Raw genomic sequence first — 15,359 nt, 5'->3', positions numbered from 1 at the left:
TTTGAGACAGAGTCTTGCTCTGTCACCCAGGCTGGAGTGCAGTGGCACGATCTCGGCTCACTGCAAGCTCCGCCTCCCAGGTTCACGCCATTCTCCTGCCTCAGTCTCCCGAGTAGCTGGGACTACAGGCACCCGCCACCATGCCCGGCTAATTATTTTGTATTTTTTTAGTAGAGATGGGGTTTCACCATGTTAGCCAGGATGGTCTCAATCTCCTGACCTCCTGATCCGCCCGCCTCGGTCTCCCAAAGTGCTGGGATTACAGGCGTGAGCCACCGTTCCTGGTCTAGCATGGACTTCTTTTGCCTCTTTTCCTTTCCTTTTTTTTTTTTTTTTTTTGAGATGGAGTCTCACTCTTGTCTACCAGGCTGGAGTGCAGTGGCACAATCTTGGTTCACTGCAACCTCTGCCTCCTGGGTTCAGGTGATTCTCCTGCCTCAGCCTGCCGAGTAGCTGGGATTACAGGCGTCCACCACCATGCCCGTCTAATTTTTGTAGTTTTAGTAGAGATGGGGTTTCACCATGTTGGCCAGGCTGGTCTTGAACTCCTGACCTCAGGTGATCCCCCCGCCTCAGTCTCCCAAAGTGCTGGGATTACAGGCAGGAGCCACCGCACCCGGCCTGTCCCTTTTTCAAAAGATTTGGTTGGACAAGAAGTCTTAGATGAAGCAGAATTTGAAGACTGGTTTCAAGGAGGTACAGGGAAACACTAAGTGGGTGAATCTTTTAAAATTAGCCCAGAACCTGAAAATATAGCTGGGCGCGGTGGCTCACGCCTGTAATCCCGGCACTTTGGGAGGTCGAGGTGGGTGAATCACCTGAGGTCAGGAGTTCGAGACCAGCCTGACCAACATGGAGAAACCCCGTCTCTACTAAAAATACAAAATTAGCCAGGCGTGCTGGTGGGCGCCTGTAATTTCAACTACTCGGGAGGCTGAGGCAGGAAAATCACTGGAACCCGGGAGGCGGAGGTTGCGGTGAGCCAAGATCACGCCATTGCACTCCAGCCTGGGCAACAAGAGCGAAACTCCGTCTCAAAAAAAATAAAAAATAAAAAATAAAATAAAATTAGCCCAGAACGTGAAAATACACATAAATACATTTCTGCTTATCAGAAGCCCCCTCCCACTACAAAGAGGCTCTTCATAAGCAGATGGACAATATGACCCTCTATCTGTAGATGGCATTCAACTGCCTTCCTTGACCATCCCGGTGCTTACTCAGTTGGGTGATAAACAAAGCAAATAGGGTAGCAAGGACAGAAAATGCACATGGGCTGAACAATAGGGGCTTCCTGTCACCAAGATGGTTGTGTTCCCCTACACAACCAACCCTGAGCACCCAACAATGGCAACACATTTCAGAGCTCCAGTCAGCTGCTGAATGGAAGAACTACATCCCCCTGTCCTGGGGAGGGGAACAGACATTTGCTGTAATTAGAATAGGCATACATGCTAAATTTGAATTTTTAATTTCTTCCTTTCATGCTTATGCCAACTGTACCAGGTATCATGAGATAGCCGCGCAATAGTTATTACCTCCATCTTCTTCGTGGGAAGAGCCCCACTTTTGTTTGCGACTGTTCCCCTACTCCCCACGGTGCAGATATGAGCCCAGTGGTCTAATCCAGTCTTGCTGATCCAGTGCTGGTGCTATGGTTTGAAGGTTTGTGTCTCTTCCAAAATTCAGGTTGAAATTTAATTTCCAATGCAACAGTATTTAGAGGTAGGCCTTTGGGAGATTGATTAGGCCATGAGAACTCCACCTTCATTGATGGGACTAGTGCTTTATAAAAGGGCTGGAGGGAACTAGGCAGGCTCTTTTTGCCTTTTGCCCTTTTGTCTTTCACCATATGAGGACACAGCATTCGCCCTTTCTGCCATGTGAGGACACAGGGACAAGGCACCATCTTGGAAGCAGAAAGAGTAGCCCTCACAGTACACTGAATCTGCTGGTGCCTTGATCTTGGACTTCACAGCCTCCAGAACTGTGAGAAAGTAAATTTCTGTTCTTTATACATTACCCAGTCTCAGTTATTTTGTTATGGCAACAAAAATAGACTAAGATCGCTAGTAAGCCAGCTGTTTTGAGACAGGGGTTCACTGTGTCATCCAGGCTGGAGTACAGTGGCACAATCAAGTCTCACTGCAGCCTCGATCTCCTGGGCTCAGGTGATCTTCCTGCTGCAGCCTCCCGAGTAGCTGAGTCTACAGGCATGCGCCACCATAACTGGTTTTTTTTTTTTTTTGAGATGGAGTCTTGTTCTGTTGCCCAGGCTGGAGTGCAGTGGTATGATCTTGGCTCACTGCAACCTCTGCCTTGCGGGGTCAAGCGATTCTCCTGCCTCAGCCTCCCGAGTAGCCAGGACTACAGGAGTGTGCCACCATGCCCTGCTAATTTTTGTATGTTTAGTAGAGATAGGTTTTCACCATGTTGGTCAGGCTGGTCTCAAGCTCCTGACCTTAGGTGATCCACCCGCCTCAGCCTCTCAAAGTGCTGGGATTACGGGCATGAGCCACTGCGCCCAGCCCATTCCTAGCTAATTTTTTGTAGAGATGGGGTCTCACCATATTGCCCAGACTGTTCTCAAACTCCTGGAGCCATGCAATTGGCCCCGCTCAGCCTCCCAAAATGCTGGGATTACGTGGGTGAGCCACCATGCCTCACCAGGCCTGGCTTCTAAGAACTTCTTTCATGCTATGAGCTGCCCCACTATCCTTCCAGCTATTACATTTTTGATTCTGTTATCAGAGTCAGTTTGTATTCTTTGAAATCCAAGAACTGCATTAGATACGCAGGAGGAGAGTGATGCACAGGAAGAAAATAACTTGTTTAAGGTCAGTTAGCACTTGTTGGCAGACATGAAATTAGAAACCAGGAGTCCTCCCTCTCTTGTAGCACAGGACTGTTTGCTCTACCAAATCCCTGAAGACGTGTCTTGCAAGGTGAAACTCCAGGCAGAGTTAAGAGGCTGGATGAGGAGCTGATCTGGGCCTGGAGCTTGCCGGGCCTCTTCCTTCTTCCACATTCCTCAGCCTGCAGGCTGCAGCGCTCCTCATTAAAGGGCATTCAGGGGGTATGCAGGAAGCACTTACCTTCCCAGCGTGATGGCCAAGGGACCTGCAAGCAGTGCTCCAAAGAGGCCTCCCAGGGGATACAGAGACACGATGAGGGACCACATAAGTAGGACTAGGTGATCGGGCAGTGGCTCTCCAGTACGCGCCTGCCACGTCTCATTGGTGAATTCCTGAATGTGCTGTGGACAGAAATGCCAGTCAGCCTTCTGGGGATGGTGGCGTGGGGGTGCTAGACAAAACAAGCCTTCTCCCCAACAGGGCTCCATGCCTCTGCAGAACAGGCGATGAGAACAGGCACCGTGTCTTCTGAGCTCCCCCTGGAGCAGGAACCAACTCGCCTGAGCACCTCCCTTGTGCAGGGCACCATGCTGGTTCTTTCATGGGCAATATCTCTCAGAGCCTAGCACTGGACTTGCTCCATTTGCCCCTCTCTGCGAAAACACTATTTCTCTCTACTCACACAACACTCCTGACAGCAAATGTGTGGATATTTTCCCACATCAAGCAATTCTCTAACTCTCCGGACACAAGCTGGGTGTACTACAATGTAATCCCATTCTGACACTATCCACCTGGAGTTAGCATCAAATCCCACAAGTCAAAGGGCTCCATTCCACAAGACTGTCCCCTCTTCAGATGCCAAGTGCAACTCCTGCACTTCTGACCAACTGGCCATCAATTGGGGATTCCTAGGATCCTTTCTGTGGGTTTGATAATTTGCAACAATGGCTCACGAAACTCAGGAAGGCCCTTTACTCACATTTACTGGTTTGTTATGAAGGATACAACTTATGAATAGCCAGATGGGAAAGATGCACTGGGCCTGATCCTGGGAGAGTAGGTTGCTAGAGGCTTCCATGTCCCCTCCAGGAGCACCACCTTCCCAGCACCTCAATGTGTTCACGAACCTGGAAGCTCATCAAATCTTGTCATTCAAGAGTTTTTATAGACCTTAATCTTCAGCTCCTCTCCCTTTCCTAGAGCTCCGTGAGTGGGGCTGAACATTCTGACCCTCTAATCTCTTGGTCTTTTTGGTGACCAGCTCCATCCTGAGGCAATCTAGTGGCCCTACCCTGTCATCTCATTAGCATAAGCACAGGTATGATGAAATGGGGCTCATTGCAAATAACAAAAGATGCTCCTATCACTCAAGAAATTCTGTGGCCAGGCACGGTGGCTCACACCTGTAATCACAGCACTTTGGGAGGCCGAGATGGGCGTATCACCTCAGGTCAGGAATTCAAGACCAGCCTGGCCAACATGGTGAAACCTCATCTCTACTAAAAATACAAAAAAAAAAAAAAAAAAAAATTAGCCAGGTGTGATGGCAGGCACCTGTAATCCCAACTACTCGGGAGGCTGAGGCAGAAGAATTGCTTGAACCCGGGAGGTGGAGGTTGCAGTGAGCCAAGATTGCACCATTGCACTCCAGTGACAAGAGCAAAACTACGTCTGAAAAAAAAAAAAAATTCCAAGAGTTTTAGGAGCTCTGTGCCTGGAACCAAGGACAAAGATCTATTATATTTCTTATTATACCATACCCGAGGAATCCACTGCAGTCCCCTCCCACCCTGCTTTTGCCCCAGGGAGCCACCTGCGCAGCCCACATCAGTGGGCTCCCTTACTGACCAACTTGGCCAATGGTGAGCACCAGCAGGACATCAGGAGGCAGGAGAGAGAAGTAGGAGTGTCTGTTCCCTGGCTCCCTCCCTGGGAGGTTGCCTCAGCCTGGCTGCGATCCTCTCAAGGGGACCTATGTCTCTTTCCTTCCAATTTCAGTAATCTCTCCATCCACTGGTCATAGCTCAGAGCAGCCTCCAGCTCCTGGGCTCAAGCGACCCTCCTGCCTCAGCCTCCTGAGTAGCTGAAACTAACAGGCACATACCAGCATGCCAGGCTAATTTTTAAATTTTTTTGTAGAGACAGGGTCTCACTATATTGCCCAGGCTGTTCTCCAATTCCTGGCCTCCAGCAATCCTCCTGCTTCAGCCTCCCAAAGCACCGGGATTACAGACATGAGCAACCATGCCCAGCCTTGGTCACTGTCAAGACTGGGGATTAGGCTCAGGGAGAGGTGAAATGACTTGCTCACAGCGTTAGCCACAGGTCAGAGTTGTACCAGGTAGTTTGGACTCCCCAGACTCCAAACCTCAGGTGAGTGAAGGGAAGCCACATGGTTAGGAAAGACATGAGGAAGACATGGACACCCTTCTCTTGGTTAGAGATGAAATGTCATTTGCAGGTCTCCTGACAGAACAGAACACAAGGGAGAGCAGCAGGTTCAGGTGCTGGGCCAGCTCTCCCCTGCCCAGCTCAGGGCAATGACTGTCAGCCTAGTGCCCACCAGCTGCCTCTCGGGGGAGGAACTGTCCACAGGAGCTGGGACCAGGGCCAGCCTCCCCTGACATTGGGTGGAACTCCTCAAGAGTGACCATTGACAAAGATTCTCCTCAGAGTTTTCTAAGCTCTTTTTTTCTTTTTCTTTTTCTTTTAAAGATAGTGTCTCCCTCTGTTGTCCAGGCTAGAGTGCAGTGGCATGATCATAGCTCACTGTAGCCTCGAACTCCTGGGCTCGAGCCATCCTCCAACCTCAGCCTCACAGGTCCCTACAACTACAGGCCCATGCCATTGTGCCCTGTTGAATTTTTTTTACTTTTTTGTAGATACTGGGTCTCATTGTGTTGCTTAGGCTGGTCTCAAACTCCGGGGCTCAAGCAATCCTCCCACCTCGGCCTCTCAAAGTGTTCGGATTAGAAGCATGGACCACTGCACCCGGCCTTCTGAGCTCTTTTTCAACTAGGTCTCAACTTTTGGACTTCTGTGTTCATCTCTGCCTTGTTCAATTTTAGCAAGTATCCTGCTAAGTTGGTTTAGCTAGAATTCTCATCCTCCACATCTGATCACTCTCAAAATCTAATCGGCCTCCTTATCCTCTGCCATCCTCCATGATGTCTAGTTACCCTGGCCTGCCCTCAACAAGAATCCTGTTAGGACAATTTAACCAGAATCCCCCACAAATGCCTGATGATCCTCTTAGTCATTGTGCACCCGCTGACCCCACTCTGCTCCTTGGCTATCAGTTCTCACTTGCCCATTGCTGTATTTGAAATTGAGTCCAATCTTTCTGCCTCAGGGCAGGACCCCATTGCCACGGTCCCTACAACTAGTGCTTGCCACCTCTTGAATAAAGTCTTCATTACTGTGCTTTGACAAGTGTCATTGAATAGTTTTTTGTTTTTGTTTTTGTTTGAGATGGAGTTTTGCTCTTGTTGCCCAGGCTGGAGTGCAATGATGCAATCTTGGCTCACTGCAACCTCTGCTTCCCAGGTTCAAGCAATTCTCCTGCCTCAGCCTCCCAAGTAGCTGCGATTATAGGCATGCGCCACCATGCTTGGCTAATTTTGTATTTTTAGTAGACACGGGGTTTCTCCATGTTGGTCACGCTGTTCTTGAACTCCCGACCTCAGTGGATCCATCTGCCTCAGACTCCCAAAGTGCTGGGATTACAGGCGTGAGCCACTGCGCCCAGTTTTGTTTTTTGTTTTTTTGTTTTCTTTTTTTTGAGAGGGAGTCTCCCTGTCGCCCAGGCTGGAGCACAGTGGCGAGATCTCAGCTCACTGCAACCTCCGCTTCCTGGGTTCAAGCAATTTTCCTGCCTCAGCCTCTGGAGGAGCTGGGATCACAGGCACACGCCACCATGCCCAGCTAATATTTCTATTTTTAGTGGAGACAGGGTTTAATCATGTTGGCCAGGCTGGTCTCAAACTCCTAACCTCAAATGATCCGCCTGCCTCAGCCTCTCAAAGTGCTGGGATTACAGGCATGAGCCACCACGCCCAGCCTGAATAACTTTTTCTTTAACAATTAGAACTTAACACCATTCAGCAGGGTAGGGGAAGCCTCTGAGCCTAGGAAAGTCTCCTTCATAGAGGCTGGTGATGGCTGTGGGAGGTAAGGTCTGAGAGTGCCCTGCCCGGCCTGGGATGGACCCCTCTCTAGTCTGAGTGTGCACTGAAGTGGGTGCTCAAATGCTTGATGAATTAATGAATAAATAAACCAATGCATCACCCCTGTAATCCCAGCACTTTGGGAGTCCAAGGCAGGCGGATCACCTGAGGTCAGGAGTTTGAGACCAGCCTGACTAACATGGTGAAACACCATTTCTACTACAAATACAAAAAATTAGCCAGGCGTGGTGGTGGGCGCCTGTAATCCCAGCTACTCGGGAGGCTGAGGCAGGAGAATCGCTTGAACCCAGGAGGTGGAGGTTGCAGTGAGCCGAGATCGCGCCATCACACTCCAGCTTGGGCAACAAGAGCAAAACTCTGTTTCAGAAAATAAATAAATAAAAAATAAACCAATGCAGCCAGCTCAGATCTCCCTTTCTAAACTCTCATCCTTTCTTTAAGAGGCTGGGCTGCTATCATTCTTTCTATCCCCACCTCTATCTTCTGCTAGCAAATATTACTTTGGAGGAAGTTCTCTCGATGGTCAATTACAGCTCTTGGTTCCCCATAAAGGTGATCACCTGGCCCAGATCTGGCCAATCTGAGCATCCCAGCCTCCTGACCACATTACTGGTCTGGGAGTGGACATGTAATCCAAACCAGCCCCTTAGGCTCTTTCCTGCCTTTCTACATGAGCTAACCTGGAAGACTTTTGTTGGTGGGGTGAGTTCTCAGCTGGCAGGAAGTGAATCTGGTGACAGCAGCTCCCCAACTGGGTATGAAAACAAGGCCAAGCTGGGCACGGTGGCTCATGCCTGTAATCCTAGAACTTCAAGAGGCCGAGGTGGGCGGACCACTTCAGCTCAGGAGTTTGAGACCAGCCTGGGCAACATGATGAGACCCCATCTCTACTAAAAAATACAAATAAAATAGCTGGGCTTTGTTGTACATGCCTGTGGTCCCAATTACTTGGGAGGCTGAGGTAGGAGGATCGCTTGAGCGCCTGAGCTCGGGACGGGGCGGAGGTTGCAGTGAGCCGAAATTGCACCACTGCACTCCAGCCTGGGTGACAGAGCAAGACTCTGTCCCCCCCCCAAAAAAAAAAAAAAAAAAAAAAACCCAGAGAGAGAGAGGAAAAACAGGGGCAGGACAGCCACAGTTCTGTCCTGGGGCCTGGTTCCTGCCGCTCTCCCCCAGTGCTGTGTGAAGCCCCACATCCCATCATTCCCAGTTACATGATTAGGTACTTGCCCTTCTTACTTAAGCAAGTTAGAGGTGGGCTTCTATCACTGGGGCTGAAAGACCTATCCTTTCCACAGACACTCACAGAACATTGGCTCGGGCCAGGCTACCATCAAGGGCCAGAGATTCAAAGATGACTCAGATGCTGCGAGCAAATCAGCAGGAGAGAGGAGATGGACACAAAACAGCCCTCACACAGCCTAAGAGAGGACAGCCTGCACCAAGGGCTGGAGAGGGAAAAAGGTTTCAAGAAGGTGGTGGTATCTGGGGTGGGCTTCTACAGGTGGAAGAGAGAGGGCCCCTCCGTGGAAGGAGGCTTAGAGGAAGGGCTGTGTCATAGGTATTTGAGGAACTATACTTAACTTGCTTTGGTATCAGGGTTGGGGGAGCGAAGGTGTGAGACAGTGAAACCGAGGGGTTCATTTGGTCAGGTCTGCCTGCCCTGCTTGCTTTTTAAAATTTCTTCTTCCTTTTTCCATGAAGCTGAGGCCGTGATAGCTCAAGGCCTCACCGCTGAACACGGAAACTTAATCTTCACTGGCTACTTTATAAATAACATTGATGAGACCGGGCACGGTGGCTCATGCCTATAATCCCAGTACTTTGGGAGTCTGAGGCAGGCGGATCACCTGAGGTTGGGAGTTTGAGACCAGCCTGACCAACAGGGAGAAACCCCGTCTCTACTAAAAATACAAAATTAGCTGGGCATGGTGGCGCATGCCTGCAATCCCAGCTACTCGGGAGGCTGAGGCAGGAGAATCGCTTGAACCTGGGAGGCGGAGGTTGCGGTGAGCCGAGATCGTGCCATTGCACTCCAGCCTGGGCAACAAGAGCGAAACTCCATCTCGAAAAAAAAAAAAAAAAAAATTCTGAGCAGGGGAGTGACTTGAAGAGATCAAGGTGGGGAGAGGCTGAAGGCAAGGAGGCCAGTGAGGAGGCTGGGCCAGAACTGGGAATGTGGTAGAAACATGGGGAGAAGTGGCTGGATTCCAGAGGTAGTTAGGAAGGACTTAGTGTCCAAGAGATGAAGAGAAGAGTCAAGGCTGACCCCCCATCACTAGGTGGAAGATGGAGTCATCTGCTGAGATTAGGGACTCAGGAGGACATGCAGGTTTGGGGAAGATGTATGCTCAGTTTGAACCTGCAGGAACCTGTGGGCCAACCCAATGGAGACAAACTTGTGGCAGAAAGTGCCACCTAGTGGATGCCTGGCTGAAGCCCCTCAGTGGGCAGCTGTTAGCCAGTACCCACTCAGACAGGGACAGTCTCCACCCAGAGAGGATACATACCGAGGTCGGGGCATTGATGATAGAGAGGTTATAGCCAAACTGAAAAGTCCCACCAATGCCGGCAGCGCAGATGGTCAGGAGCAGGATCCTGCCCTGAATCTGAGGAGAGAGGAGAGAACACAGAGTGACCAACAACAGCCTCCACCCCCTCCCTGGACCAGAGCTGCCAATCACAGCATTGCAATTTATTTGAATCAGGCAGTGATGTCTCCACTTTGCAGATGAGGAAAGCGAGGCACAGAGAGGAGTTACCCGGGTCACATGGCTGGCAGGTAGCAGAGGAACCCAAGCCTCCTGTTCTGAGTCCAGGACCCCACTTTACCCTCACCCCACCCATAGCCCCAACATTTCCCTGAGCTGGAGAGCGGTTCCCATCCCTCCTTGTTGGGCTGCCCCTGAGCACGCCTGCTGTGTTTGGGGAAGACAGTCCCCTGAGCTGGGGCCCCAGTAGAGTAAGGCTCTGCCTCCAGCAGGACAGGAGCCTCTGACTTGCCCCAGGAAAACCTCCAACAGAGTGGCCAGGCTCCAGGAATCTGGGCTGAGCCACCTCTCTTACCTCCCACCAGCATGTTCTGCAATGAGGCTAAGAGAAGATGCCACATGGACCTGCAGGTGCAAGGACTTGGGGACATATGAGTAGCAGAGAGGCAGCATAAATGGCCCAGGTGCCTGGTCCCTATCCCAGCTCTCCCCTTCCTTCCTCATCCTAAGTGACTTCCTTACCTGGACCTGCAGATAATGAAGCCTACTTCTAGGCTGGGTACCCATGAGTCATGCACACTTGGTACACAAAAGGACAGTGAAACACCCTTAGAGATGGAGGGAGAATTCCCCAAGGCATCCCTGATGCCTCATCCTTTGTAGTTGGGATTTTCTTTTTTTTTTTTTTTTTTTGAGACTGAGTCTTGGCCTGGCGCAGTGGCTCACACCTGTAATCCCAGTACTTTGGGAGGCCGAGGCGGGTGGATCACAATGTCAGAAGTTTAAGACCAGCCTGGCCAAGATGGTGAAACCCCATCTCTACTAAAAATACAAAAATTGGCCGGGCGCGGAGGCTCATGCCTATAATCCCAGCACTTTGGGAGGCCGAGGCGGGCGGATCACGAGGTCAGGAGATGGAGACCATCCTGGCTAACACGGTGAAATCCCGTCTCTACTAAAAATACAAAAAATTAGCCAGGCGTGGTGGCGGGCGCCTGTAGACCCAGCTACTGGGGTGGCTGAGGCAGGAGAATGGTGTGAACCCGGGAGGCGGAGCTTGCAGTGAGCCGAGATAGCGCCACTGCACTCCAGCCTGGGCGACAGAGCGAGACTCCGTCTCAAAAAAAAAAAATTAGCGGGGCGTGTTGGCAGGCATCTGTAATCCCAGCTACTCGGGAGGCTGAGGTAGAGAACTGCTTGAACCCGGGAGGTGGAGGTTGAGTGAGACTCCGTCTCAAAAAAAAAAAAGAGAGACGGAGTTTTGCTCTGCCGCCCAGGCTGGAGTGCAATGGCGCAATCTTGGCTCACTGCAATCTCCACCTCCCAGTTCAAGCGATTCTCCTGCCTCAGCCTCCCGAGTAGCTGGGATTGCAGGCATGCACCACCACACCCAGCTAATTTTTGTATTTTTAGTAGAGACTCCTGACCTCAAGTGATCTGCCCACCTCGGCCTCCAAATTGCTGAGATTACAGACGTGAGCCACCGCACCCGACCTGTAGTTGAGGTCGTCTTAGGGATTCACAGAAGTATTTATCTTTCTCCTTTGGTGATTTTCTGTTTTGTTTTTTGAGACAGTGTCTCATTTTGTCACCCAGGCTGGAGTGCAGTGTCGCAATCTTGATTCACTGCAGCCTCAACCTCCTGGGCTCAAGCGATCCTCCCACCTCAGCCCCCCAAGTAGCTGGGACTACAGGCACACACCATCATGCTGGGCTAATTTTTTTGTAGAGATGGGATTTCACCATATTGCCCAGGTTGGTTTCAAACTCCTGAGCTCAAGCGATACACTCGCCTTGGCCTCCCAAAGTGGTAGGATTACAGGCGTGAGCCACCATACCCAGCCCACTCTTTTGTGATTTTTAATTACAAAATGACACGTTTGTTAAGATTTCTGAAAATTCAGTATATACTGAAAGTTCTCCACTCCTCCAAAGGCACAACAATGAACTCCTTCCCTCAGGTATTTTCCTAGGTATTTGCAAAGTAGTTGACTTTACAAAAATTGAATCGTTGATATCTTCCCCCAAAAAATACTGCCTTTCTTGTTCTGGCAAATTGTTCTGTAGAATTAAATGTATTATTTTTGAAAACTTTGATACAATTTTCATGACAGAAGGATGTTTGGCTAAGGTTTTCTGAAGTTTCCAGAACCTACGGACTATTTATTCATTCATTAGTCAAATACTGAGTGTTGGCCAGATGTCGTGGCCCACACCTGCAATCCCTGCACTTTGGGAGGCCGAGGTGGGCAGACCACTTGAGGTCAGGAGTTCGAGACCAGCCTGGCCAACATGGTAAAACCCTGTCTCTACTAAAAATACAAAAATTAGCCGGGCTTGGTGGTGGGCACCTGTAATCCCAGCTACTCAGAAGGCTGAGGCAGAATTGCTTGAATCCGGGAGGGAGGCGGAGGTTGCAGTAAGCCCAGATCGCGCCACTGCCCTCCTGCCTGGGCAACAGAGTGAGACTCCATCTCAAAAAAAAAAAAAAAAATACTGAATGTTTATCTCAGCCAGGAAGTGTGCTGGGGAGCAAGATACAGCTGGGAAAGAGACAGCTGTGCTTTCACCATTCAGTGAGATACTGCACTGGAGGGTGGGGGAGCAGAGGAAGTGGCTCTGGAGGGCAGAATCCTGCTGAAGGCCTTGCCATAGGTCTGGAGACAGGTTGGTGACAGGGGCCCTGGCTGCCCATAGTTCCAATAAGGCCTAAGTAACTTTCTCTAAGGCTGGAAGCCTTAGGAAGAAGCCAGGTGAGAAACCTGGCATCTGGTCCCATTGAGGCCAAATTACAGCTCCACGGGGCTGCATGGAAATGAGAGCTCCCTTAAGACAGCAGATGTGAAGGAAGCAGCGAACACAGTGCTTGATGGCAGCTGAGCTCATGTAGCAGGAGATATTGACAGGTCTCTAAGACTACAGGAAATTGTTGAATTCAATGAGATCATGCATGGAGACTGCCTATACCGTGCCTGGTCATGGTAAGCATTCAGACATTAGCTACGATAGGGACCATTAATTCAGCAAACAAAGATTTATTGCCTCCCTATTATGGTCAATAATCCTACTGTTCTAGGTGTTGGGATACAGCAGTGAACGACAGACAAAATCCATGAGCTGTCAGAGCTTTCCTTCCAGCAGAGAAAGACAAGCAATCGCAAAATGAACAAGCAAAATATATAGTACATCAGCTGCTGCTACAGAGACTTAAAGCAGTGAAGGGGCGTAGGAAGTGTTTGGACCAGGTGGTGCTATTTTATTTTATTTTATTTTTATTTTTTAGAGACAAGGTCTCGCTACGTCGCCCACGCTGGAGTGCAGTGGTGAGATCCTATTAGATCCCTGCAGCTTCGAACTCCTGGGCGATCCTCCCACCTTAGTTGGTGCTATTTTAAATAAGGCTGTCAAGGAATACAAGTGCAAATCAAGACAAAGGAGGTGAGGGAATGTGCCATGCAAATACCTAAAGAAATCAGTCCAGATTGGGAAGGAACCCATAGAAGCGGTGGGCAGTGCAGTGCGGGCGCTCTCCTCTGGCTGCGCCCTTTCCCTCTGTGAGGCAGGACGTCAGGTCAGAGCTGAGGGAGCATGAGGAGGAAAGAGACGGGGGTGGGAAACAGTCTCGGGAGGGGGCGAGCAGTCAGGATTGCAGCGCTCGGAGGGCTTACTGCCTCTGAGGTCAGGGCTGATCGGCAGAGGATTTAGCATCTCTGGGGGCTGGGATGCCAGGGTCCAGCAACCTTGCTCTGGCCCACAGGCCGACCCTGGGCGTAAACACCTGCCTATGCACATCTGAGCCTAGCACCTAACGCCACTGTACATACAAGCACGATATTTTTGAACATTTGACGACTTAGTTAAGCCTCCCAGGTGGCTGCACCTGCGCAGTTCACTCAGATCCGCAATCCCTCATCTGAAACGCCTGGTCTGGGCAAGTATGAGAATTCATACCATTCTAGATCGCAGGAGGGCATGGAGCATTCGAAAGAGGGGCCTGAGCGGAGGTCTTGCTGTCCCAGGGAGACCCCGGCTGCCATTAGCAAGCGGTGAGCCGGCAGCCTGTGCGCGGAGGGAAGGGCAGCGCGCAGCGCCCAGTGGTGAAAGAGGAGCTAGCGCACGCGCAGTGAGCGTTTGAGAGGAGCAAACCCGTCTAGACGAAGCTGTAGCGCAAGCGCAGTGGGTATTGAGAGCGGCCGCACCAGCTGAGGGTTCGCGCAACGCTAAACGATGGCCGGGACTAAGGCCTGAGACTCACGCTCAGGCGCAGTGAAGCGCAGAGCCGCTAGAGTGTCGCGGAGGGCGCCTGAGGCGCATGCGCGGACTCACAGCGTTTTTAAGAAGGGCTGGGGGTGCTGGGGAGTTCGCCCCAGCGTGTTGTGGGGGAGTTCGCCCCAGCGTGTTGTGGGGGAGTTCGCCCCAGCGTGTTGTGGGGGAGTTCGCCCCAGCGTGTTGTGGGGGAGTTCGCCCCAGCGTGTTGGGGGGGAGTCGCCGCCGCGGGGGGGGGGGTTTGGGGTCACCGCCGCGGGGTTTGTCGCCGCCGCTGGGAGCTCACCTGCGTCCGAGGCTCCAGTTCATCCTCCATCCGCCTCTGCCGCAGCACTGAGGCTGAAAAGCCGCTCACTCCTTACTCGGCTAAGCCCCAAGCTCATCTCTGCAGGCCGGAAGGGAGCTCTGGTCCAAGGTCATCTCGGCCAAGCCCCTGCATTCGCCCTCGCAAATGCCAGCAAGCGACTGGTCGCCGCGCTCCCAAGTCCTCCCCCGAAATTCCGGCTCTGGCCCCTCGTCCCCCTCCTTCGCTACAGTCTCTGGACTAAATGTCTGCGGGTCTCTGTCTCTTGCTGGTCTGACCTCAGCCGCAACCCTGCGCGATTCCCTGCGCCGGTCGCCACTGCCGGCCGCCAGAACCTCGGAGGCCACTGTCCCTGGGCGTTCTCCGGAGGGCCAAGCCCTTGGTTGTGCACAGATGCACGCCCCACCTACACCCCCCCCCCCAACACACACACACACTTTGGTTCAGGTATCCCTGACCTTTCCCCAGAGGACGGGAAAATTAGGAAAGACCGAAAGATAGACCCACCAGTCTTCGGAGCGCTCTCATCTGTGCGTCCTGGGCAGAGCGAGAGACTTGGCCGAATGCGGGTAGGAGAACCGGTCTCGGGTTGCCGCCAGGGGATCCATTGCGTGAGAGGCAGGTCCGACCTATGCTGGGGGCACTTGGAGTTGAGGAACCACAGAGTCCACTGGACCGGATTAATCTTTTATCCCTCAGGGCTTCTCAGGCCCTGCATGGAGGAATCCAGGAGCTGGACAAAGACCAACTGAAACTAGACTTGCCAAAGATGCTATTTGTGGTCACAGAAACATAGAGCTGGACATGACCTTAAGAAGTCACCTGAGCGGACACTGTGATGGGCACTGTAGTAGCTCTATTGCTCAGACTTGGTTTTTGTTTGACTTTTGCTGCTCTGAACTTTAATTCCTAAAAACACTGCATTTTTAAGGAAAAACACAAAATATTAGCAGTTATAATAAATAGGTATTTTATTGCATGCTTTTCGTACATCTATTAAGATGATCATATGGGTATTCTCCTTTAATCTGTT

At 51.2% G+C, this 15,359-nt stretch overlaps 1 protein-coding gene across 16 annotated transcripts in view; it reads right to left on the bottom strand.

The window, feature by feature from the left end:
- Positions 1-15,072, bottom strand: part of SLC2A11 (solute carrier family 2 member 11) — a 29,516-nt gene extending 14,444 nt beyond the window's left edge. For 2 of the 16 annotated variants that reach the window (XM_055105557.2, XM_034948427.3), the window contains exons 1-3: positions 14,309-14,691; positions 9,556-9,654; positions 3,096-3,256 (exon numbers count right to left, since the gene is read on the bottom strand). In XM_055105557.2, coding sequence (XP_054961532.2) covers positions 3,096-3,256; positions 9,556-9,654; positions 14,309-14,338 — 290 coding nt within the window. In that variant the 5' untranslated portion in view covers positions 14,339-14,691. Of the gene's footprint in view, positions 1-1,538; positions 3,002-3,095; positions 3,257-9,555; positions 9,655-13,707; positions 13,920-14,308; positions 14,692-14,833 lie in introns of those variants that run through there. The other 14 variants (XM_034948421.3, XM_034948423.3, XM_003804622.6 and 11 more) reach the window with 14 other exon arrangements.
- Positions 15,073-15,359: the final 287 nt, after the last annotated feature.

The sequence above is a fragment of the Pan paniscus genome, chromosome 23 (assembly GCF_029289425.2).
Source record: "Pan paniscus chromosome 23, NHGRI_mPanPan1-v2.0_pri, whole genome shotgun sequence".
Taxonomy (NCBI): domain Eukaryota; kingdom Metazoa; phylum Chordata; class Mammalia; order Primates; family Hominidae; genus Pan; species Pan paniscus.
Note: the sequence above shows the minus strand (reverse complement) of the source record. Positions and strands in the feature narration are given on the sequence as shown.